Source organism: Lepidochelys olivacea (genome assembly GCF_965140295.1).
Source record: "Lepidochelys olivacea isolate rLepOli2 genome assembly, chromosome: 13".
Classification (NCBI taxonomy): Eukaryota; Metazoa; Chordata; order Testudines; family Cheloniidae; genus Lepidochelys; species Lepidochelys olivacea.
In genome coordinates, this window is record NC_140423.1 from 2,385,502 (window position 1) to 2,409,161 (window position 23,660).

Genomic DNA, 23,660 nt, shown 5'->3' on the forward strand with positions numbered 1-23,660 from the left:
CTCCCCTCATAGGACTGGGAGAATCCCACTACACTGGGGATTTGTCATATCTAGTGACAGGGTGGAGGAGGGAAAATCTTTGTTACCTTGCAAGTAAAGTGCTGGTGTTACAGAATTTCTTTAGCCCCTTCCATCTGAAGACCTCACATTACTTTAAAATTTAAGGCCCAGGATAAGTATTTTCTGTTTTATTGATGAGGATATTGAGGCACACAAGTTAATCTTACAAAGCAAACAGTGGAAGGCCAAGAATAGCATTCAGGTCTCAAATCCTTGTCTAGTGCTTTAATCACAAAGACCATTTCTCTCCCACTTAGTAGTCAGCCATGAAGAGCCAGACTTTGGTGCTGAAGAATGGGATGGGATCATTAAATTTGCTAAATAAGTTCACTGTGAAGATAGGCTGGATGGATCAAGGTTTGAGAGGGTAAAGAAAATCCATCTGAGTTTCAAGTAAGAATTCAACCCAAATTGGTAGTGACAACAGGTTACCACTCTCTGCTGGCTGCTTCTGAAATGCACTGCTGGTCTCACTCCAGTCCCCAGTAGACAAGTGTCCAACACAAAAGCTACCAAAGTTGGCCCTAGCTAGTTACCCTGGTTGGCAGGCTTAGTAGAGAAGGCAAGAACTGAATGGAAGACTAAAGTATACTTGTGTAGATGTGATGCCTTCTGTTAGGACTGAAACAACTTAAAGGGCATTGTGAGGGAAGTTTGAAATGCTATTGCCCATGATCCTTTACTGGTTTTGTGGATGGAGGACTTGTGCTTCTAGTGCTGTCAATGCAACCCCTTTAAAAAGCTAAAATTTCACATGAGATTTTAAACAAAAAAGTTTTGGAGGGAGCAGGGGGAGAGCTTGCAAAAGCAGCACTTACTGTGCTGTGGGTTGAACACTACCCTAACTTTCCTTCTCTGTTTTCCTCACACAAGGCACATGGCCACACACTCTGCCCAGAAACCTCACCAGTGTATGTACTGCGAGAAAATGTTCCACCGGAAGGACCATCTCCGCAATCACCTGCAGACTCATGACCCCAACAAGGAAGCCCTCCACTGCCCTGAGTGTGGGAAGAACTACAACACCAAACTAGGCTTCAGGCGACACCTGGCTATGCATGCAGCTGCCAGTGGCGATCTGAGCTGCAAAGTGTGCCTGCAGACCTTTGAGAACACTCAGGTCCTCCTGGAACACCTCAAGGCTCATTCCAGGAGGGCATCTGGTGGAGCAAAGGAAAAGAAGCACTCGTGTGATCACTGTGACAGACGCTTCTACACACGTAAAGATGTGCGGAGACACCTTGTGGTGCACACAGGGCGGAAGGACTTCCTGTGCCAGTATTGTGCTCAGAGGTTTGGGCGGAAGGACCACCTGACCAGGCACATGAAGAAGAGCCACTCCCAAGAATTGCTGAAGATCAAGACAGAGCCAGTTGACATGTTGGGTCTCCTAAGCTGCAGCTCAGCTGTAGCAGTGAAAGAAGAGTTGAGTCCAGTTTTATGTATGGCATCCAGAGACATGATGAGTGGTAAGAGCTTTCCTGGCATGCTGCCTATGGGCATGTACAGTACACACCTCCAAGCTATGCCAAGTTCAGGGATGCCCCATTCTTTGGTTCCCAACTCTCTTCCAATGGGAATGAGTTATCCTCTGGAATCTTCTTCTCCTATCTCCTCCCCACCACAACCTCCTCCGAAGTACCAGCTCGGATCTACCTCATATTTACCTGAGAAACTACCCAAAGCAGAGGTGGAGAGCTTTCTGTCAGAGCTTCCTGGCAGTCTGTCTCTCTCATCTGGTGAGCCTCAGTCCTCCTCACCTCAGCCAGTAACTCTGGACGAGACTCTGCTTTCCAAGAGCCCTGCTAACCTTTCAGAGGCTCTCTGTGCTGCTAACATGGATTTTTCTCATCTTCTGGGCTTCCTCCCCCTGAATCTTCCTCCATGTAACCCACCTGTGTCATCAGGGGGGCTGGTCATGGGCTACTCACAGGGGGAAACCCAGCCATTGCTTACCACTTTGCAACCTCAACCTCAAGAATCTCCCGGAGCTGGAGGCTCCCTGAACTTTGGTCCCCTTCATTCATTACCCCCTGTCTTCACCTCCAGCTTGAGCACAACCACCCTGCCACGTTTCCACCAGGCATTCCAATAAGGTGACTGTGGCACTGGTTAGCGGGTCTTCCGCTAATACTTGCTCGGAGAGCCCTAAAAATGCACAACTCTTGTACTTCTCTGCTGGGATGTGAAAGCTTTTGAAAGCTGTTTCAGACAGGACGATTCTGGTGTCTGGAGGGAGCACTTGTAGACTGGAACAGCAGATATCCCTGTGCATGTCCCAGTCCTCTAGAGTGAAAAGGTTTCAGCTGTATTTTTTTTTTTTCTAATTTTTAATCTGTGAATCGGGAGCCACACTTAGCACTGACCTTCCCTGAGGTTTTGGAGCCTTGTCCCTCTTTGGGAAGGGATTGAATCTGAGGAGTTGGGGCTGTTTCAGTTTGGGCAGACTTGGACTAACCTTTTGAAGAGTCCAACTTCCATTTTGTGTTACCACATTGCAATCCTGGCATTACAGCCAGTACCTGCAAGTGAATCAAGAGGAGGGGCAAGTCCAGAGACCTATCCCATTTGGAACAGACAGGAGAAGAGCTGTCCTTCCCCGTTACCCCCATCCCATCACCTACACAGCTCATGCCATTTTGCATCAGTGTTAAGCGATAATGATAGCATCAACACGATGGATGCAGAGCACCTCATTTCTTTTTGCAGAGCCATCAGATTAGACTCATTCCAGTGAATTTTTTTTTAAAAACACAACATGAGTCTCTTTCAGTCATTACAAAAATAGGACACACCAGTGTACATCAGTTTTGTATCTGGTGTAGCTAGAATACTGTTTACACAATGAAGTCAGGTTGCACTGATTTCTCTTCACTTGTCACCTTTTTCCCCCATGGGGAAAATAAACTGACTTGGACTACTTCAGTCTCTGCCATTTTAAATGGTAGTTCTTTGCACATTCCCTTTGACTTCCCATATGTGTCAGAGGGGGATGGAGCAACTTAGACATCTGGCTCACTTTCATGGTGTATGAAGTGAGCCCTTTTAAAAACACCACAACCACACAGATCTTGCCTCTATATTGGAAACCAAAGCACGCAAAAAAGCAAGGTTTAGAGCTATATGCTGGCAGCATCAAGTGCTGTCATACAGGAGACCCAGGTTTAGGAGTGATCTCTGGGCTTCTGCTCCATAGGTTAGGCATGGAGATGAAGGACAGTGTATGAGCTGACATCTTTTCTGCCACCATTTGCCAGGGTCAGTGCCCTCCTGGCTGATCCACAAAGCGGCATCAGGAGACATATTTTGACCTCCACAGTGGGGTGATAGCATGCAGGAGTCAGGAGAAAACAAAACTGGCCCTAGTTTTGTTTACACTTAGTCACTGTATTTGAACTGTTTCCCCAACACTAATTGTCCTAACAATAGCTGAGGTCTCTGGGATTACAGTCCCCCTTCCTCTCCTCCAGCCTGGAGTTGTGGGCCTTTTTTATTCCTCCTTTCTCCTGCCATACCCCCTGAACCCTGGGTTTGGCTTCCCTTGCTACCCATCATCTACAGCCTTTGAGTTCTCCTTTGTGGGATCTCCACCTACTGATAGCAAAAAGGTTAAACTTTTAAGGGTCAGTGGACTCCTAGTCTGATCAGCTCCGCATAGTCTCCTGTTCACATCATGCTCAGTAGCCCATAATCTTGGGTATGTTAAATCCAGCTATATTTTAATGCACATCTATGAACACAAACATGCAGCTTTTCGTACCTCAGCATGTAGGAGCATAACAGGCTAAGATAACCCAGGGAGTTTACCAACATCTCTCTTTACAAACCCCCCAAAATAGAGACCTACCTCTGTCCTGTTATCGTAACTCCATAAATGAAGTCAGTTACTGTCCCCCTGCATTCTCTTCTTTCCCTCTTCACTTCAGCTGACACAGTTTTTGCTTTTATCTTCAGCCATTTGTCTCAAACCCAGAGCGCACAATTAGTTCTGTTTTAATTGCTCATAGGCCTGGCTCTTCCTCCACTTTACTCAAGGATTTCCTATAAGTTTTTAGTAATGTCTTCCTAACCCCAGCTGGTGAACCAGCTAAACCTTGAAACATAAGGAGTGATAGACCTTGTCATTTAAAGTTTAGCCAGTGAAACTGCAAATGCTACTTTCGTTCATATCAGTGTAAGTTTTTACCTCAGCAATATCCTGTGAAAATGAGTTTCCATGGATTAAAAGTAGTACTTTCTTTTATCCATTTTCAAATGTTGCCTTTCAAATTTCAGCAAGTGCCTTCTTTTAATTTGAAGCAGTAAATAGGGGGATCTCAGCTGGTCTTCTCTTAACCATTCATTATTTTTAAATACCTCAGTCATGTCTCCTATTTTTCTCTTTCCAAATTAGTTTCACAATTTCACTTTAAGTCCGATTCCTGTCTTTTTTTAATATATATATTTTTTTAAAACAAAAGCAAAAATGGGAAAAAACTTGAAAGGTGATCAAAACGGAAAGCGTTATTTGGATTTATGCAGTGCCGCCATAATTTTTCCTCATCTCTATATTTTTAACATCTGATTCTCTTTTGGGGTTTTTTTGCCTTCATTGTACTTTGAGAAGAGGTTTTCACTGAAATATCTTCAGGGGTAGCCAAGTCTACAGCCAGGCAAATGCCTCCATTTTCTACAAATACTCTCTCAAAGAATCAATGGAATTCATTTAACTAGTTTTTGCACCACTTGGTTTGCTTTCCATGGCTATTCTAGCAAGCAGGTTTACAAGCATGTTCATATATAAAATGATTAACCAACATTAGGTAATATATTAATGGAAAAGCAAGTCTGGAACTCAAACCAACGGTTTACATTGGGAACTTGATGCAAAGATTCATCCTGACCCATAACAGGTCCTTTTGAGTTCAATGGATATAGGATCAGACACTAAGTATGCAGATAAGATTAAAATGCCAAGTGTTGCAAATACCATTGCAGACACAGAAATAATGCAAAAGATCTAAAGAGATGGGAAATAGCTAAATGAGATTCATGCAGGACAAATGCAAGTTAAAACACCTTGGGGGAAATAAATTGGAGAGGAGATATTTGGAAAGCAATATTGTGAAAGACTAAAGGGGTGATAGAGGACAGCAAGTTAGACGTATGTTTACAAAGAAATGTGACAACAAAAAAACTGTGGGATTTTAGACTGGGTAAAGCAAAGCATCAATTCATAAGAGGAATAAATATCTGTAACTGGGAAGACCTCATCTGTAATAATTATACTGGCATGTATATAGTAGTTTACATCTGTATGTCTCCTACCACTTACAACTGAATATCATTTGCTCCCTATATAAAATAGGGATAATGAGACAGAGGTTAAAGTCAACATCAAAAGTTCAGAAGTGCCTTTTAAGAATCTACATTGGGCTTGCTCAGTGATAGAACCCATGAATCAACTTCTTGACTTCAGCCCTGCACCATGTCTGATCATGCTGTGTCCTAGAATACTGTATGTTTATGGACACCACTGTATACCAGAAGGGCATAGACAAATTGAGTTTCAGAGGAAAGCAATTAAAATGGGAAAGTGGCTGGAGGGGTTCATTTTAAAAAAGAAATTAATAGAAATAGACACTATGTAATGACCCTCAAATTTAAAAAAACCTAGGAGAGAGAGAGAGGAATTACTGAGGATAGTACACAGGGGAAAATAAGGTTAAATAAATAAAAGGGAAAGTTTTGGTTGAATAGCAGGAAGGACGTCAGTCTCCCAATGGAAGTTAAGATGTTTCAGACCAAACTGGCTCAATTTTAGTACACATACAGTAAGGAATAACCCTGCAGTGCCAGGGAGGTGGGCTTCCTAATCTTTCCCAGGCTCAGATTTCTAGAACTGGGAGAATGTCACTCACCTAGATCTTTTTCCTGAGGGGTTACAGCTGGTTCAAGAACCCTTCTGTGTGCAGGTAGTGTAAATAGGAAGAAAATGTCCATTACTTTGCATTTGTCTATGCTGAATTTCATCTCCCACTATGTTAGTGACTTACCTAGTTTTGCTAGGTCTTTCTTGAGTGCCTCATAATAGGGCCTGCTCTTTAACCTGAATAATGTTGGAAAATCACCTCCCTGTTCATCCTCTTTTCCAGGTTAAATAGATGGTAGATTTGATTACTTCTGTTTGGAAACAGCTCTTTGTTCTTTTAATTCCTTCAGCACTGACAGGTGAACAGCAGCTCTCTAGGTGACTTACTGTAATTCATTCTGGAGTTTCCCCATCACTCCTTTCTGACATTGCTTCTTCACCTTCACTTCCTGGAAAAATAAAATCCTGCAGAAGGCATTTCCCATTGTTTTCTGTGATGAAGACTGGTGCAAAAAAATCATTTAAGATGCTTTCCCAGTCTTCCTACACTCTGGTCATCCCTTTTACTCCCTTCCAGACCCACTGATTCTCTTATGGGCTGACTCTTGGTAGTTAATTGCTCTTCAGGTTCCCCCTTAACCACATTTTGATAATTTTCAGTTGACCCAGATTGTAGGTGGTTTTCTTCTCCGTAATGATCTCAGTAATTATGCCCATAGTCCAACATTGTCACCCCAAGTCTCTTTAAATTACAACAGTTATTAGACTTACTGGGCTTGCATACACAAATCCTGCACCAATCAGGCGCCTAGTATCCAGAATGCTCTATCCTGGAAACAGATTACTGTACAAATTGATTAATCTCCCTAACACACTATAAATGCACTTCTCCCACAAAACAGAGTGGAACCTGCTTATAGTAAAATGGTTTGCACAGGACTGTTTCATTAAAAAGGTCTTTCCATCCTAGCTGGTCAATATTTCTTCATCTCTGCTCCTACAGCCACTTGCATCATTTTAATCCCCTCTGATGTATATTTTAATCTCTGCACTGAGAAGGCTGATACCTGGGATTCTGAATACGGCTCACTTGATTTTTATACTGTGCTGAGAGGCAGTGTTGCCTAGTGGATAGAGCACTGGATTAGGACTCTGGAGACCTGAGTTGTTTGCAGATCTACCACTGGCCTGCTGGGTGACCACAAGCAAATCACTTCTCTCTTTTTCTCAGTTTCCTTATCTGTAAAATGGGTATAATGAGGATACTTCCCTCCTTTGTAAAGTGCTTTGAAATCAATGATGAAAAAGCACTAGGTAAGACATATGTCAGTAATAATACTTAAGCGTTCTTTCCTTTCACAGGACACCCTTGTTTCCAGTCCTGGACCTGTTTTTCCAATGTTATTAGATCTGTCCCAGGTTCTCACTATACTGCCCAATAATGAGTTTGTGTTTGTCTACCTTAAATCTGTAGAGTGACTTTCATTTCCTCATCTTGTTTTGGGCTTGCTTTATTCTTTGAGGATGCCAACAGATTGCAAACCAGAACTTTTGTTTAGAATCCAGCTGTGCTCTGAGTCACACTGTTTTGGCACGATTCTCATTCCATCAGCCTCAGCAAAAGCGAGAGCTCTTACCTACCACAGCAGTTTGTTAATGTACAACCATCCCATCTAAATACCCAGAGCCATCTCTTCCCCACACTTGCATAGACTGCTTCTTACTATACACTTCCTTTCCTCTCTATAAAGGCAGGTTCAGCAAAACCCTTTGAGTTGATCACCAAGGATATTAGACCTTCAAAATGGAGAACACACAAGAATTTACTACTTGGGATTTTTTTAGTTTTCTAACTGAAAGTACATTTTGCTTCCTATGTTACTAATAGGGTATTTGAAACTATATGTAGTCTTAAGAAAAAAATCTGAGCCGTATCTCCTCATACATGACAGCAGGTGCTCAGTTCTTTTGTATGCTGTATATGTCCCTCTCCCACCCATGCAATCTTGCTTCCCACCAGCCACATTTACAAAGTGAACACAAAACTTGGAAAACATGGAAATCATTTTAAATTATGTTCTCACAACATGCAGCAGGAGAAACCAGTGGAAGTGAGCAGGAAACAAAGCCTGACAGAAGAAAACTTAAAGAATTTGGGATTTTATTTTCATTTATTAAACAGGGCAGTTGCACAACCCTCAAAGTGAAAGCATCTGAACTTCCTTATTTTTTAAGACAAGCATATTTTAACAAATTCTTCCACTCCATTGCTGTATTCTTAATGATTAGCACAGGCACTGCATCTTACCCTGAAAATGCTATAAAATCAGAACAGGTCTATTGCATAGGATATGCTGAGATGATAAAGGGAAAGCTCTGTGTGAAACAATTTCTGCAGTACAGGAATACCACAACATGTCACTCAGAGAATGGGTCCCAGTTAAATTAAATATCCAGTTGAAAAGACCAGTTCACATTTGGCATCTGCACCAGCAAACCCAGTTTCTTTCTGCATTTTGTTGTTCCTTTTCAAGGTAATGTACCATTAAGGTTTCCACTTGTGGATTTCACCAGCACATCCTGCTGAGAGATGTAGCCTTTGGCAAGTTTGAAGAAAGTTGAAATTCAGGTTCTTTCTGAATGTTGAAGTCTGCATAGCAGATTCGATTGCTTATGCTGGAAGCCTCATGTCTTGAGCTTATGAGTTCTCCCCACCCCCTTTTTAGTGCCTCATTAAGTTCTTGATTTTTTTTGTAGTTTTCCCTAATAACTAGGAGCTGTTTTAGAAAGTTTTTGTAACATTTGTATCAATATTTTACTTTAACAAGGATATTTAACTAAAAAAAAATGAAATTTGCCTTAGTGTAGGTTCAAAAACTGGGTGGTGACAAGAGGGAGAGTGCAGGGAACTTCTGGAAGCCACCCAGATTCACCCCTCGAAGTATTCAAGCTCTGAACCTGCAGCTGGAGGAAAAGCTACAGTAGCCTTCACAGCTATGGCAGTCAGGCTGAGGATCCTCTTCAAGTCAGGGTGAACTTTGTAACCAGTGGAACAAATTCTGCCCTCAGGTTCCAGTACACAGGAGTGGGACCTCCGAGGGCAGTATTTGGTCCAAAGGCTGGGAGCACCCCTTTCCGAAAGCAGCAACTTGGAATTTCTCTTCTACTGTAGCTGGGGTGGAAGGGAGTCAGCATCTTTTTTCTTTTTCCAGGGATGCAACTCAACCTTTTCCATGCTGCACTTTTAGAGCACAAGTTCCCAACTTCCATTCCTACAGCCACAGCTGTCAAGGCCAGCAGCTTCCCCTCCTTACAGCTGGATTATTTTTTTAAAGAAACTTTCTAGCACTTTTTTTTTTTTTTTTTTTTTTTACACACAGTGAATAACCTCTTTTTATAGGAGTATTTTTGGGCTTTATATAAAACAAGGTTTTAAATTGTAAAATATCAAGTGCCATTAGGAAATGTACAGCTCATCTCTGTTAAATTAGCTTTTCCACTGTCTTACAGAATTAAGTCCAAGATGAAAGGGCTTTTTTATAATGAAGTTTATTAAAAACGTTTGAACTGTCTGCCTTGAACTTGCACTTTTTCCCTCAGAGGCTGAAGCCCAGTAGATCACAAAGCTCCAATTCTCAACATGGATCTGAATGTACTTTTAATTTCTGCCTTCACATATATGGAGCAAAGGGATAAAAAGGCCGTTCTCTTGTGTGTGTCTTTATGGGGCTGGTTCTGTTTATCTTGTATCAATGAAGGGACAAGAATACAGTATTTTGGAGGCTTACATTTAAACACCCTGGCCACTTGATTAAAGTTATAGCTACCAGCAGTGTTGAAACATGACTGTTGCTGCTATTAAGGTTTTAGCACCATTTTCGTGACCAGAGTGAACAAAACTTTTGTTTACTTTCAAGGAAGCAGGCTAGCTAATTCCCCCATCTATACTATACAAAATCAGTCAGAGCAGGAACCTGTTTATAACACTTATCAATGCAGTATCAACTTGTAGTGTAGGCTGGAATTGTACTCAAGTACTGAATGAGATTAAAATATGCTTAGGTCATACAGCCACACTGCAACACTAAACCACAGCAGGCAATTTTCACATTGGTGTCCACAGCCTGCTTGACTTTGTAGTGTAGACAGAACCTGTAACGCTTCTCAAAAAAAATCCCTGTTAAAAGTACTAGCGACAACCTCGTTTTGACAGTTTGTTGGTAACGCGATAAACTGATATGGCAACAGAAACGGATGGGTTCTGCTGAAGCTTTTAAATCAGGGATCAGAAGTTACCAGAGGGCAATCCCTTAAGCACCAAGTTAAACAGCTATGGTATCATAAATAATACTTTACATGTAAGGCACTATTAAGAGCACTTCAAACACGAACGTTTCACCGTACCCATGTTGGGTGTCATCTCCATTTTACACAGCTTCCCTGGGTCACTGGTCTCACCTAAGTAACTTGCACAGCCACACACAGCAACTCATTGGTAGAGCCAGGAATAGATCCTACAAGCCTGGAACTAGTTCTGCTTTAAACCCTACACATTCCTCCCTCAGCAGAAGCTAAGAGCTCTACAAATGAACCATGATTTCCATGGAAGTGAAGAATCCAGCACCTTTCCTCTCCAGAGACTTCTAAAGTAGTCTGCATTTCTTAAAAGCTTCACTAGCCCAACAACTGTGCCTAGATCCAGACAAAATAACTGGGAATGGTGGGAGGAACCATGCATCCTCTCAGAAATTTCTCTTCATGAACCTAAAACCTGGGTTAGTCACTTCCTAGACTTCAAATTGCTGTTTTCCAGGCTAAACAATGTTGCCGAAACCCCAACAGAAGAGTCAGATTGCCACTTATTGACACACTACCATCGAAGCAAACCATTAATTGATCTATGCAGGAAGGCAGGTGCAGCTTGACATTCTTAGCTTGACATTCCTTTCTCCCTAACAAAGTTTCATGTCTTATGTTGTACAGCTCAGCTCAGCCCAGCCCAGGTTCGTTGTATAGACAACAACAAATTGTCACTTCCTAACCACAAGTCAGTCTGTGGTGAGCCCTGTAGGGTATGTACATCACCACCACAGTAATCAGAGCTAAAGATGGAGATCCAGCTCTCCTCTTTTGGGAACGGATACTTTTGGGAGACTTGGCCAAAGAGTGAAAAGACAGCCCCTGCCTAGCCAGGCACTGAGATTTAGGGTGAAATTGCTGCTTTAATAAATTCACATGCCTGCACCATGCTGCCACAATATTTCTGAACTCAAACAGCTCTTCCATCAAATCTTCATTCACTTTACAAATGCGATGCCTAATTCCTTAACCCCAACCATAGGAGGCAGAGGAGTATCCTCTCCATTGTACAGCTGACAAAACTGGCAGAGAGAGGTTAAGTGATATGACTAACATCACACAGGAAGTCAGTACTATAGCCAAGAACAGAACCCCAACTCACGTTTTAGACACAGGATTGTGCCTCAGTTCCCCTCAGTATGAAGAACATGCTGCACTGGGAAGAGCCTAAACATTACCATGAAGTTTGCTGGAGTAATAAAGTGAGGTTTTCTCCCTAAGTAGATTTACACTGTACTTCCTATTGCAATTACACAACAAGCTTTATTGTCTTTTAAGAACAAAAGATTGGGTCAAAACATGTTATGGGAGAGAAGACCATGAAAGGCTGCTTACACAGGACACTAGGACAACAGGACGATGGAATATTTATTTACAATAGGACACAGAATACATACATTAATTAAAAATACAAAGTAGAATACAGAAAAAAACAGGAGGGAGGGAGGGGAGAGAAATTAATGCAGGCTGAAACTCTCCACTAGGAAATCAACCAGAATCTGAGAGAGAAAGATATTTCAAATTAGAGATTACTAAGGATCCCACACAACTAGTGTATCCCATACCCCCTGCCCCCTTTTCATCCTTGATTCCGGGCTGGGTAACTGAAGATTATTAGGTGAGAAGCAATGCAGAGAAGAAGTTGAATGGTTTGGGATTCTAGTTCTCCATTCTTCCTGCTTGCGGAGCAAAAGGTCACCATTAAAAGTAAGAACCATTTACACAGCCCCAATGCAGACTGTTAAGGTGATACCCACGGTATAGAAAGCCTCAAATGTATGAGACTCACTTAGCAACAGAGAGAGGTTTTGTTTGGAGTCACGTCTGTTCTGTCTAAATCGTATCACTGTCGCCTGTGACAGAGCAGAATATTTGGAGATTTTTTTCCCCTGTCCTGTTGAAGAAATAAAAAGAATTCTTATAGCTCTGACTAAAGTCACCCCATAGATCTGGGGATGGAGGAAGGCTTCACTGCAATTTGGGCCTAGATTTGCCAGCGGCCATAGTTTTGTTTTAAATGAGTCAAATAAAAATTCAAATGTATTTTTAAAAGCGCCTCCCATGGCCAGAGCCAGGCATCCAGATATGGGAAAGGAGGAACCCCCTATAAGATAGCACTCCTGGGCTATTCCTGAGGGCTCATCACATTTGGTAGCAAAGAGCGGAATACAGGTTACTGAGGTGTGAATCTTTCCTGCTCCCAGGAGGCAGTGTCTGAGAACAGGAGACAGGAATGGAGAGCGGGACCAGCCAAGAGACAGAGTAAGTGGGATGTATACCTCCCCTTTAAGAAATAGAAGTGGGAGGAAATCCTCAGGAACCACTCACTCCATCTCCTTCTGGCCATTATGCACTTTGTAGTAGACGTCCCCAAAATGAAGCAGAGATTTCTTGGCACTAAAGCAACACAGTAATGAGTTTCTCTACACAGGGCTTTATCTAACCTCAGAGGCCTCTCCTAATTAGTAGGGCTGTCCCATTTCCTCAGATGGCCAAAGAAATTAATGGAACAAAACCATGTGGCAATCTCATAAATGTTCTCCAGGGTACAGGGCCTTTTGCTCTAGAATCAACAAGTATTTACGCTGCTCTGGTACAACTCCCATGTTCTGCTTCTTCATGCTGCCAGGAAAGGTGACTCAGCTATTCCAGAAGAGTAGCACTGCTGCCCTCCTCTGAGCCCCTCCAGTTTATGCATCTGGGATGTTATACGCTGTCCAAAAGTAGGGGGAGGGAGAAATGATGCAGAGGGTTACGGTTCCCAAGCCCTCTCAGAGTGAAATTGCACTTGCCGGATTCTGAATGGCACCTCCATGGAACTGTAAACCAGTTGGAACTGAAATCACTGTAGTCAAAGCATGCCAGACGCATTCATGCAGGGGAAGCTTTTGAGATCCTCCTAGCTCACTATGGACTGAAGCACCCTCCACCTCTTCCAAGCAGAACCAAAGCAGGAGACAAACCCTGTGTGTTATTGGTCTGAAGACTCTCCCTGAACCCAAGTGCCATAAGGGCTGAAAAAAAAAAAAAGTTTCACAAATGTTTCCATTGCTGTCTCAGGTCCATTCGTTATTCAACAAACAAAAGAATGAATGAGCAAAAAAGGGGCTTACTTACATAGAGGGGTATTTTTCTGCTAAAAATCCCTCAAAACTGGAATAAAATAATAAAGTTAAAATGCAAGGTATCTACACACCCCTCCCCCCAGAAGTAGCCCCAGAATCCATGTACGCTGTGCCAAAAGTTACATTCCAAAATGAGTAGGAGTTATTTATTTCTTTTGTCACTCCTCCATTGGGTTTTGTTTCCTTAAAAGAACTGGGAAAGGATCCCCTCTTCCTTTCCAGGAGGAAATGCACACAGAGGTGTCTGCTTTGTGCTGAGTCTGTGCATCTTCAGTCTATTTTCACCGCAGCATAGATCTTACGGACAAACATGTAGGCTGCGTAGAAGCCAATGGTGCCAGTGAGGAGCCAGAAAGACAGGACCATGAGAGCAGTGTAGCCAAAATAGAGTAAGGAGGGAATGAACTCAACGATATCCAGCTAGAATAGATGAGAAAAAGCAAAGTGAGCCTTAATACAAAGTGATGTTAAGAGTCAACTCCCCAGCTCAGTCAATGGCCTATTCCTTTTCCAAAAGAGGATGGTCGGGGGAAGCAGAGTGAGAAAAGAAAGCACTGGATAAGTTGGACATGGAAGCTAAATTCCTCCCCCCTTAGAAGATGGAGCTCCCTCCAAGTCATAGCTGGGATTTTCACTCCAGCTGGGGATGATCCCCCCAAGGCAGGGTTTGAGAACATTAAGCAAATGTTATTCCCCACAGGTGGATGGAGCACAGACCGGAATCTCCAAGTACCTAAACCTTCTTGAACTTGAATAGTGTAATTAACAGAATCATCTCTAGGAGACACAAAAAAAGAGCACTAGACAATGAACGAAAAATGATACTGCAGAGAACAGCCATGCACTGGCAGGTGGGATGGACTAGAACCAGATGACCAAATAAGTATTCTCTCTTCAAATTCTACTATGCCCTCAGGGAAGATAGAGCTTTTACACAGCGGGGACTGACAATACCTTATTCACGAAGTAAAAGATGGCATAAATCAGTACATAGAAGGCAGATCCTCCAGACACCAAGAAGGTCCTCCACCACCAGCGATAATCCTGACACGGATAGAAGAGAGAGACTGCATTATTTCAACGACTTCATTTCCCTCTTGGGCTCCTAGGTACACATGACCCACAGTGCCTCCTTGGTCCAGATGGGGTAGGAATTATCCCCCGAGGCAGGCAGGTTACCACCGTTTGGGGATTCATCTTACAAAGAAGAAACTACTATGAATCATTCCCAAATTGTCTTAAGTATATCAGAGAACAAATAATGAACAATGAAACAGAAATCCAGCCCCTTGCCAGGCCCCTGTTGTGGCATATGCCATGGGAAACAAGACAGAGTTCTCCCACAAATATCTGCAGATTGGAGGTATTTCTCCAGAAACAAATTATACTTGAAACGAGTCTCCCTGAACCTGTCCTTTGCAGCTTCCTTTGAGGAAGAGTCTGGGCCCCATCCTGCAAGGTGCTCAGCAACCTCACACCCCCTGAAGTCTGTGGGAGTTGAGGGCATTCAGCACCTTATAAGCTTGGGCCTCACATCAGCAGACTAGACTTCTGCGCTGATGTAACAATCAAGTAATAGCGCTTCTTGAAAGACACAAGGTCTGTTCACAGATCGCTACTGAAACTGCAACGGGGTATGTCTCACCTCAGCACAGAGCTGGAAATATACCATGACAATGCTGATTTGGGAGCAGGATACCACCAGGATTATAAAAACCAGGAAGAGAAAGCCAAAGAGGTAATAGAACTGGTTCTCCCAGATCGCCTGAAACAAAGACAGCATAAGTTCCTCACACAACACTGCACCAGAAGACGCTGGTGCAAATCAATAGACAATCTAACTTTTCACAGCAGCTGACCCAAGCAACAGTAAGTGGTTTGCTCACTGCTAGGGTGGGTCTAGCAGATACACGAAACCTGGTATACTTTACAACATGCCTTGAAAGGCGTTAGGCTAGAAGAGCAAATTCACAAAGCTAGGCAAAAAATAGCTGCCTGGACTCTGAAAAGTCGAGGGAAAGGGGCCAAACAATCGCAGGGACACAGTATGAGGTGGGAAGAGCCACCATGGTGACACCTTCCTTCCCAAGATAAGGGTTCTTGCTCATGGGGCAGGTCTTTGTTCTCCACAGTAACAAGACCCCTGTAGTTTCTTCTGGTCAATTCCATGTGAAGGTGAGAAATGGGAAGGAACTACAATGGTCTCCTCTGAAAAGCTTCACACCTGTGGTTTCTAATTTTTGTAGCAACTGTGAGGCATCCCTTCACCCTGGCTGTCCTTAGCCAAGAATAACCCAAGAAGATTCTGTAGGATCAAATCTAACCCACGACATCTTCCAAGAGTCCCAGCAAGAAAACAGCCTGAAGACCTACGCTCCAGTGCTTCCCATTCACAGGGCCCCAGAGGGGCAGCAAAGCAGTTACCCACTCCCTGCATGCACACACCAAGATAGGTCTACTCCAGGTGGATAACCCCTCTCTCCTTAAAGGCACAATGCAGCGGTGGTAAGATTCTTATTTCAAAAAGAGGTGGATTTGGTGCTTACACTGAAGATGAAGAACAGTTCAATGAACATGGCTCCAAAAGGGAGAATGCCAGCCATAAGAATCCTATGAGTGAGGGAGAAATTCTGTTACCACCAAAACATGACTGTCTTTAATCAAAGATTAGAAAAACCACCACCCAAACCCAGATACACTTAGGGTCAAAGGATACTGCTGGAATAAGTCTCTCACAATTAATTAAAATGAACAATTCCTGCTTTCTTGGCCTTCATAAATCTCATTAGGTAGGTGGTTAGGAGGTACTAAGCTACAGACCAGGGTACATTTACTATTTCTCTAAGCAGCACAATGTTTCAATGAGTAAAGTGGGGTGCAGTGGGAGGGGCAGCCCACACACCTACAATTCACCTGTGATGTCCAGAGACCACCAGATGGCTGCCTTGTACAGTGGGCAGAGGGACTTGGAGTCTAATAAACTACCAGATTTACTACACATTTGCAACTCACCCAACGAATCTGTTCATGTACCACCTCTGCTCCGGGATCTGCCTTGGAATCTGATTGGTCCGCACAGGATTATCATATGGCTGTTTGCGAAATCCAAAATAGTATCCCAGGTAGACCAAGGGCAAGGAGATACCGAACCACATGCAGAGCAGGGCCAGCATGGTGGGGAAAGGAACCTGGAACCATAGCAAGCATCACCACTAGGGTCCTAGCAATTCTACCCACTAAATTCACCAGTGCCAAAAATCAGATGAGGCTTTTCAAAGTCCAGCTCACCAACCAACCACAGGATGTCAGTGAGGGACCAGAGGTGGCTCATTGTCACATCCTGGGAATGCTTTAGGTTCCACCATTCACTCTGGCTTTAAATTAGCTCTGTTTCTGGGAGCATGGATTCCCCCACAACTGAAGATCCTGATACCCCCAGTCCCTCTGAATCCTGGAGGAACTCAGGCTCTGGCCATTTTTAGACAGCAACTCAGTACTGACCATACAGGACAGAGCAATTAGAACCTAAATCCAAGAGGCTGTGTCCCACAGCAGCCAGTTTTATCTAATCTCTCATTCTCTCATCTTCCCACAGGTAACAACCTCCCCTGCAGCATCTTAGCTACAGCTGGAAATGCAGCTGGTCTGGGCTCCACCCTGCCTGAGGTTCAGGTATTCTTTTACCTCTCCCTGGAGCCCTCTTCACATCCCACCTGTGTCCAGGGACAGCTTCAAAACACCTCAGGGTGTGCAGGAAGGTCCTTTTCAACATGCACTTATTTGCTTTTTTAAACTGTTCCTGCCTTTGTGTGTTTGCTTGTCAGACTGTCGCTCTCCCAACGGGCACAGCCAAGGGGAGTCCCTTCACCAGGGCATTTGCAGCTGGAACACTTCCCTTAAACAGCATTCCAGACCCCACCAGCCTAAACCTGCTTTGAAACACTCACCATTACAGGCCCAGCTCTTGACTGCAGACACCTCCATAAACTAGAGGAACCCAGAGATTAAGTGCCCTCCCAGGAACCCTGTGAGCACCCTACCCAGCCAGGTTTGCAAGGAGAAGTGGGTACATACCGCTCCAGAGGAGTGCTTCCCCCATATGAAACAGTTCAGGACAAAGCAGATACCAAAGACTACACCAGGGTACAGGGTTGCCGTCTGTGGGAAAGAGCACATGTTAAAAGAGAGTGGGAGCTCATTATCCCCCAGGTCACTGGTCCCCAAACTGTGGGGCATGCCCCCCCGGAGGCATCCTCCTACCCCTCCTGGCCTGGGTGTGTGTGGACACATTCCATTACCAGTAAAAGGGGGGCGGGGGCATGAGCACAAGACAAAAAGTTTGGTCATCACTGCCCCAGGTGATCTTAATGCGCCCATCACTGGGGTAAATTAGGTGCAGAAAAAACACCCCTCTGCTTCACGCATGCCTGAGATCCTACCCCCATGCCCTTCTGCTTTATTGTGATCCATACCCAAAAGACCTCTTTCTTGCCAGGATTTACCCGCACAGAGCTGCCAGGACCCCAGCCCCATACCCAGCTTCTCTCTATATGATACAGCTGGCCAATGCCCACCTGCCCAGCAATGCCTACAGCAGGATGCTTAACAGCTACCAAAAGCAACAAGTGTATTCTGCCTTAGGAAAACATGGCAAAGAGACTCCAAGAGTCACTTACACAGAAGGCCCCTTTCTTCCATCTGTGGCCTTTCAGCGTCCGATAAAGACGGCCAGCGGAGAACCCACCAAAAACCCTGGGATGGAAAACAGGAGAGAAGCCAGGTTATCTCCCATTACCTGACAGGCAACAGCATCCCAGCATAAGGGCAGGAGACACACCTACCCCATGAACATGAAGAGAAAGCAGGCTGTAGTCATCAGGGCGCCCCGGCTAGAAGGTGACAGCATCCCCAACATGGCAACAACTGCAAAGCAAAACACAAGAGAAAGGTGGCAACCGATGGACGTGCTCTAGCGAACACTAACTAGAGGAGCCCCGGTTCGCACCATGGAGAATCCAGCAGCCGGGGATCGCTTCACCTCCCACACAGAACTTGTTTTCTCAGGTCGTACCTGAGACCAACAGCCTCTGGTGACCAGAGACAAGGAGGGAGTTAAGACCCTTCCAAGCAGCACCAAGGCTTTGGTCTCAAATAGGAGCAATACATGTCAAACCTCTTAGTGTTTCTAACTACGTTAACAGGTGCAGCTCAGGAAGACAGTGTGTGCTTTACCTTTTAGAGTCTGCCCACAACCCCACCAGCCAGCCCAACACAGAGCTCTCAGATCACAGGTGGACCCCAGCGTCCAAACCACTCAAAACCAGCTGACACTACATAGAAAAATATGGGTTCTTTCCTTAGGGAAAGGCACCTAGAAACCTGGAACTACTGAGTATGGCTCTGTAGTCTGAATCTGTCCTGAAACAGGACATAGCCAGCAAATGAAGAGGCTCAAACCAAGACAAGGGCAAGTACCACCAGCTGCTGAAACTCTGCTGGTGATCAGGCCTATATAAGTCAGATAATTCTCTTTCCCCTCCTGTTAAGGCTGCTCAAACCCAGTGGTGATACTCACAGATAACTATCAGGATCATGCAAAAGAGTTGAATTCCAGAGCCCAGTAGCGAGCTGAGAATCATGGGATATTGTGGAGGCCTGAAGACATCTCCATGCACAAGTTTCCAACCAGATTCCTCCATTGTATCTTCCTGTAGCAAAACCAGAAAAGGGGCATTAAGATTTTATCACCCAAATGGAAACACAGGCTCCTTCGGGATGTCACACTCTCCCAACACCAATTCCCTTTCAGGGAGTCCATCATTCTGACAAGAGATCCTGCCTTCTTTTTGGGTTTTAAACTGAAGGTCTCTAAACACAGCTTTAGATCTGGACTGTCACATACCAGGACATGTGTTTACTGAGCTAATTACTTACTCAGTAAGTCTGGAAGAGTTTAATCAAGTCAGTGGTAGTGATCCCCCAGCAGCTTGGCTGAGCAGCTCAGCTGCTGAATGCACCAGGAGCTCACCTAACCGTCCGATCCTCCCCATCAGTTTATTACAGAGCTGCCCCTCCCACCTTCAATAGTGCTTCTAACAAAGTGGGGGTCGGGGAAATGCATCGAGTCTTCAGAGAAGGGCCCCTCCCCACATGTTCTGGTTTTACACAGCTCCCCCCCAGGAGAACAGATACATTTCATACAATGTCATCTTCCTTGTTGTAGTTGGCAATGTCCTTCCTGAGAGTGCGGATAATGATCATGCTGAGAATACCTAAAACACACAAACCCAGAGTGAATGAGACATTGTTATAAGGCTCCCAAGTAACCCTGCCTTGCTACTCTCCCAGATGCTACAGAAGCACAACTCAGACTCATAGTTCCTTGGCTCATTCCTTCTATGCGTGGTCCCAAGCAACATGACTTAGGCAACGCAGCTGCTCTCCCAGAGCCTACTCCTGCACCACTGTCAACTGGAGCTTTGCCATTGCCTTTAGTGAGCACAGGATCAAGCCCTCAGGGCAAAGAATAGTATTGATGCACAAACAAGGCCATGTTGTCTTTCCAGGTTTGTTCCCAGTCTCCCTACTAAGCTGTGGAACTCAAAGAGGCAGAGAAAGTTGCACACCAATACTCGTGAGCACGGAGCGTGGCAGAAGTCAAAGCGTCAATGGACTCCTCCACCACAAAGTCCAGTTGGACCATACAAGAAACAAGAGCCAAGGGCTGACTCCAAAAGGAGCTGCCTGGGGTGGGAGTTTTACACAAACTGACCCTTGGCAATACTTTTTATTTACTGCTCCTATTTGGGAATTCAGACCTGCCCTGACGTTTAAAACAAGTTCCTGACCCCCAGTGGCTAGCAATGGGGAGATTAACCCCCCACCCCAAGGTCTCACTCACCTGAAAGGAAAAAGACAACCACGACTGAATTAATGATGGAAAACCAATGGATCTGCACATCACTCATGGTCAGGTAGGTGTCCCAGCGAGAAGCCCATTTAATGTCACTCTCCTGGAGGAGCAGAACAGCATGTTCGGAAACTGATAAGACACCCCAAAAGCCATCAGCTCCCCCTACTCACTCATCACACTGTACCCGCGCACCATTCATTACTCCCCTGTCTGCAACACGGACACCCATGGCACTTTTCTTTCTGGAGCCCAGCACATGGTCCTCCCTCATCCCAGGGTACAGGTCAGCCAAGTCCCTCCTTACTCCCTCACCTCCCAGTGGACAGAGTAGGTGAAGAGCAGCTGGTTCTTCTTAGTGGGATCTATCTCCTGAGGGGCTGAGCCTGCAGCTTCAGGCAGTATACAAGTGCCCTTCTCATCTGCCTTCAGATCTAAAGGAGAAAACATCCACACATTGTATGTACCACATTAGCATTTCCCTCCGCCACACAAAGGGAAGGGCAATCAAGCTTCCCCCAGACATCTAAGGCACAGTCTTGTTCTTACCAAAGACAGCAGAATGCACTGAGGGGACAGCAAGTTCCCTCCCTTGGTGGCTGAGCGCAGCTCTGCATTGTTCAAAAGCTATCCTTTCACCCAATAAACGACCAGCATTCATACACCCTGAAAGGAACCCTGGCTAGGCCCCTCCTTAGCTGGAAAGATGGAGGCTATAGAGACAGAGCCTCATAAGACAGGCATTTGGAAGAGAAATAAGCAGGTGGATCCTCAGCTCCACCAGAAACACTGAAGACCCATCAACCCCCCACCTCCTCCCATGCCCAGGGAGGTAGCAGGATCATAAGAATTAGCATACTAGATCAGACCAAGGTCCATTTACTTCCATCCCCTGTCTCCAACAGGGTCTGATATCTGACGCTGCTTCGGAAGGTGCATAGGATAACAGAATCCATAGAGTTTCATTCCAACCCCCAACAGCAAGAGGTTGCTCATGCCCTGAAAAAGGTGGACTTATATACCATCTAAGAAATTTTTTAAAATTCCATCCAGTGTAGCCATGGACGTTCTCCTTATCAATGTAAATGTCTATGTCTGCTGTCTTTTTGAACCTTGTTAGCCTCAGTGAAAGCTGATGGCAATGAGTTGCACAGGTTAATTATGCAAAATTATATTTCCTTTGATCAGTTTTCTCATGTGGTTCATTTCAGTTTCAAGCACATGTCCCACTGCTTTTGTATCAGAGCAGGTGCTTTTATTTACTGGGGCATATTTCAAAATCCCTCAGTCCAATGTCCAAGTCTGCTTTTCAACTGGAACTTGCCACCTGGGATTTAGGTTCCTTTTTGGACCTGCAATGCAGGTGGCAGTGACTGTAGGGAGCTCTGCTGCCATCCTTACAGGCCAGGGTAGACTACATAATTTACCTTCCAGTTTAATGCTCTGGGGAATCACTTCAAACCGCACAACCCTGTAGGTGGGCTCCTGATTCTCCTCCACCTCCTCTCTGTGGTAGTAAAGGATGAAGGAGAGGTGGTTGTGCAGGTAGAACTAAAACAGATTGACATTAAAAAAAAAAGAAGTGTTAGTGGCCCAAGGGAGAAATGGACAACACCTGGGGCAACAGCTGCACATTCCCCAGAAGGTTAAGGACTCCAACAGCCTCAGATAATCTGGGCTACACAGCAAGGCTGCACTCTATTTCCCTCTGAGCTCTCAGAGAGAAGGAACAGGATCTCTCTTCTCAGTAACTATCTCAGGCTTTTGATCAGAATAAGAACGACCATGTTTCACTCCATTTCAGATCAGGCGACCAGCGATCTTCTAAGGGGCAGAACCCAGCCAACCGTTCAACAGCATTTTGCATGGTACGACTCCACTAGCAAGAGGTGCTCCTTTGAACTTACTGCTCTACAATGTTTCTGTAGTACACCAAATACATATACTGCAAGGGGTCCTGGCTGTCACATGCTTCTTCAAGGCAACTGCATCCCCGATCATATACGGGCAAAGCACAGCAGCTGCATAAAAGTACAGAAGGCTTCCCTCATCCATAAGAGCTTAAAGGTTCCCAGTGATCAGAAGCGCATGTGCAACTGCACACACAATTACAGCATGAGCACGAACAAACGAGGAGTCAGGCACATAGCTGGCTAGTGGCACATGCAATCACTGCAAATGCAATGCAATAACTACACATACAACTGCACACAAGTCTGAAATCTCCACAAAGTAGCCAGGTGGCTGTTCTTATAACTTGACCAATGTCTTTTTATTTTCCCTACTATTATATGCCCTTTACCCACCTCCTTAAGCATATTTGTTTGTGTCACACTTAAACAACTGGATTTTACTCAAGTGAATTCTGATTTTTGCTCTCTAAACTGAATTAATACACTCTCCATGATTGTATTCCAGCCAGTTCCTTTTGTTAATAAAAATACTGTGAGAAATACTCAGTGGCATTTATACAAGGAGCTCAAAGCAAGTTACAAGCGTTAGATAATCCTCACAGCACTCCTGGGAAGTAACTACCACCACTTTACAGAGGGGGACACTGACACCCAAAGCATTCTCACAGTCATCTGGTGAATCAGTGGCAGAGCTACGTATGAATCCCAGGAGCCCTGGCTCCCAGTCCCCTAATCAATAGGCCACACCATTTCTCTAACTCCTTTTTCCATTCCCTCAGGGCCGGTCTACACTAGAAAATTAGACTGATTCAGCTACATTGCTCTGGGGTGTGAAAAATCCACATCCCCAAGTGACGTACCGAAGCTGACAGTGTAGACAGCGCTAGGTTGACAGAACAATTCTTCCATCGACCTAGCTACTGCCTCTTTGGGAGGTGGATTAACTCCAGCGACAGGAGAAACCCTCCCATCCCTGTGGTGAGTGTCTACCTTGAAGCGCTCCAGCGGTATGGCAGCTATGCTGCTGTAGTGGTTTAAGTGAAGACATCGCCTAGGCCTGAGGATCTAAAATACCATATTTCCGTCCTGCATACGGCCATTCAGCAGCAGTTCCAGCCCTCGCACCTGGTGGCAGCATCTAACATCATGGTGCACTTTATTCTTTTTGAAGGAGGCCCACAAGGTTCTCCAGAACAGGCTTTTTCAGGGATCCCACAGAGGCTTTATACAGGAAGCTTCAAGCACAGGTTACCTTATTACTGTCCATGAAACCAAGCCTGTATCCATGCTCAAACTGCACATCTTTTTCCTTCTTCTCCTCCTCCTCACGATTCGAATAGAACTCCAGCCGTGTGGCCACAGGCAAGTTATCAGCAATACTGAAAATACACAACATTTTCAAATCAAACCAGCCCACAGCGCAGCGATTCCAACCCAACCCT

At 44.7% G+C, this 23,660-nt stretch overlaps 2 protein-coding genes across 2 annotated transcripts in view; one reads left to right on the forward strand and one right to left on the reverse strand.

Moving 5' to 3' along the window:
- PLAGL2 (PLAG1 like zinc finger 2) overlaps positions 1-12,463 on the forward strand; it is a 16,429-nt gene extending 3,966 nt beyond the window's left edge. The window contains exon 3 of the mRNA XM_084645147.1: positions 934-12,463. Within this exon, the coding sequence (XP_084501273.1) occupies positions 934-2,155 (1,222 nt within the window). The 3' untranslated portion in view covers positions 2,156-12,463. The remainder of the gene's footprint in view (positions 1-933) is intronic.
- TM9SF4 (transmembrane 9 superfamily member 4) overlaps positions 11,621-23,660 on the reverse strand; it is a 25,955-nt gene continuing 13,915 nt past the window's right edge. The window contains exons 5-18 of the mRNA XM_084645146.1: positions 23,471-23,597; positions 21,733-21,856; positions 20,621-20,739; positions 20,297-20,408; positions 19,597-19,667; positions 18,971-19,103; positions 18,237-18,318; positions 18,072-18,147; positions 17,470-17,553; positions 16,408-16,583; positions 15,942-16,005; positions 15,041-15,160; positions 14,350-14,439; positions 11,621-13,815 (exon numbers count right to left, since the gene is read on the reverse strand). Coding sequence (XP_084501272.1) covers positions 13,666-13,815; positions 14,350-14,439; positions 15,041-15,160; positions 15,942-16,005; positions 16,408-16,583; positions 17,470-17,553; positions 18,072-18,147; positions 18,237-18,318; positions 18,971-19,103; positions 19,597-19,667; positions 20,297-20,408; positions 20,621-20,739; positions 21,733-21,856; positions 23,471-23,597 — 1,528 coding nt within the window. The 3' untranslated portion in view covers positions 11,621-13,665. The remainder of the gene's footprint in view (positions 13,816-14,349; positions 14,440-15,040; positions 15,161-15,941; positions 16,006-16,407; positions 16,584-17,469; positions 17,554-18,071; positions 18,148-18,236; positions 18,319-18,970; positions 19,104-19,596; positions 19,668-20,296; positions 20,409-20,620; positions 20,740-21,732; positions 21,857-23,470; positions 23,598-23,660) is intronic.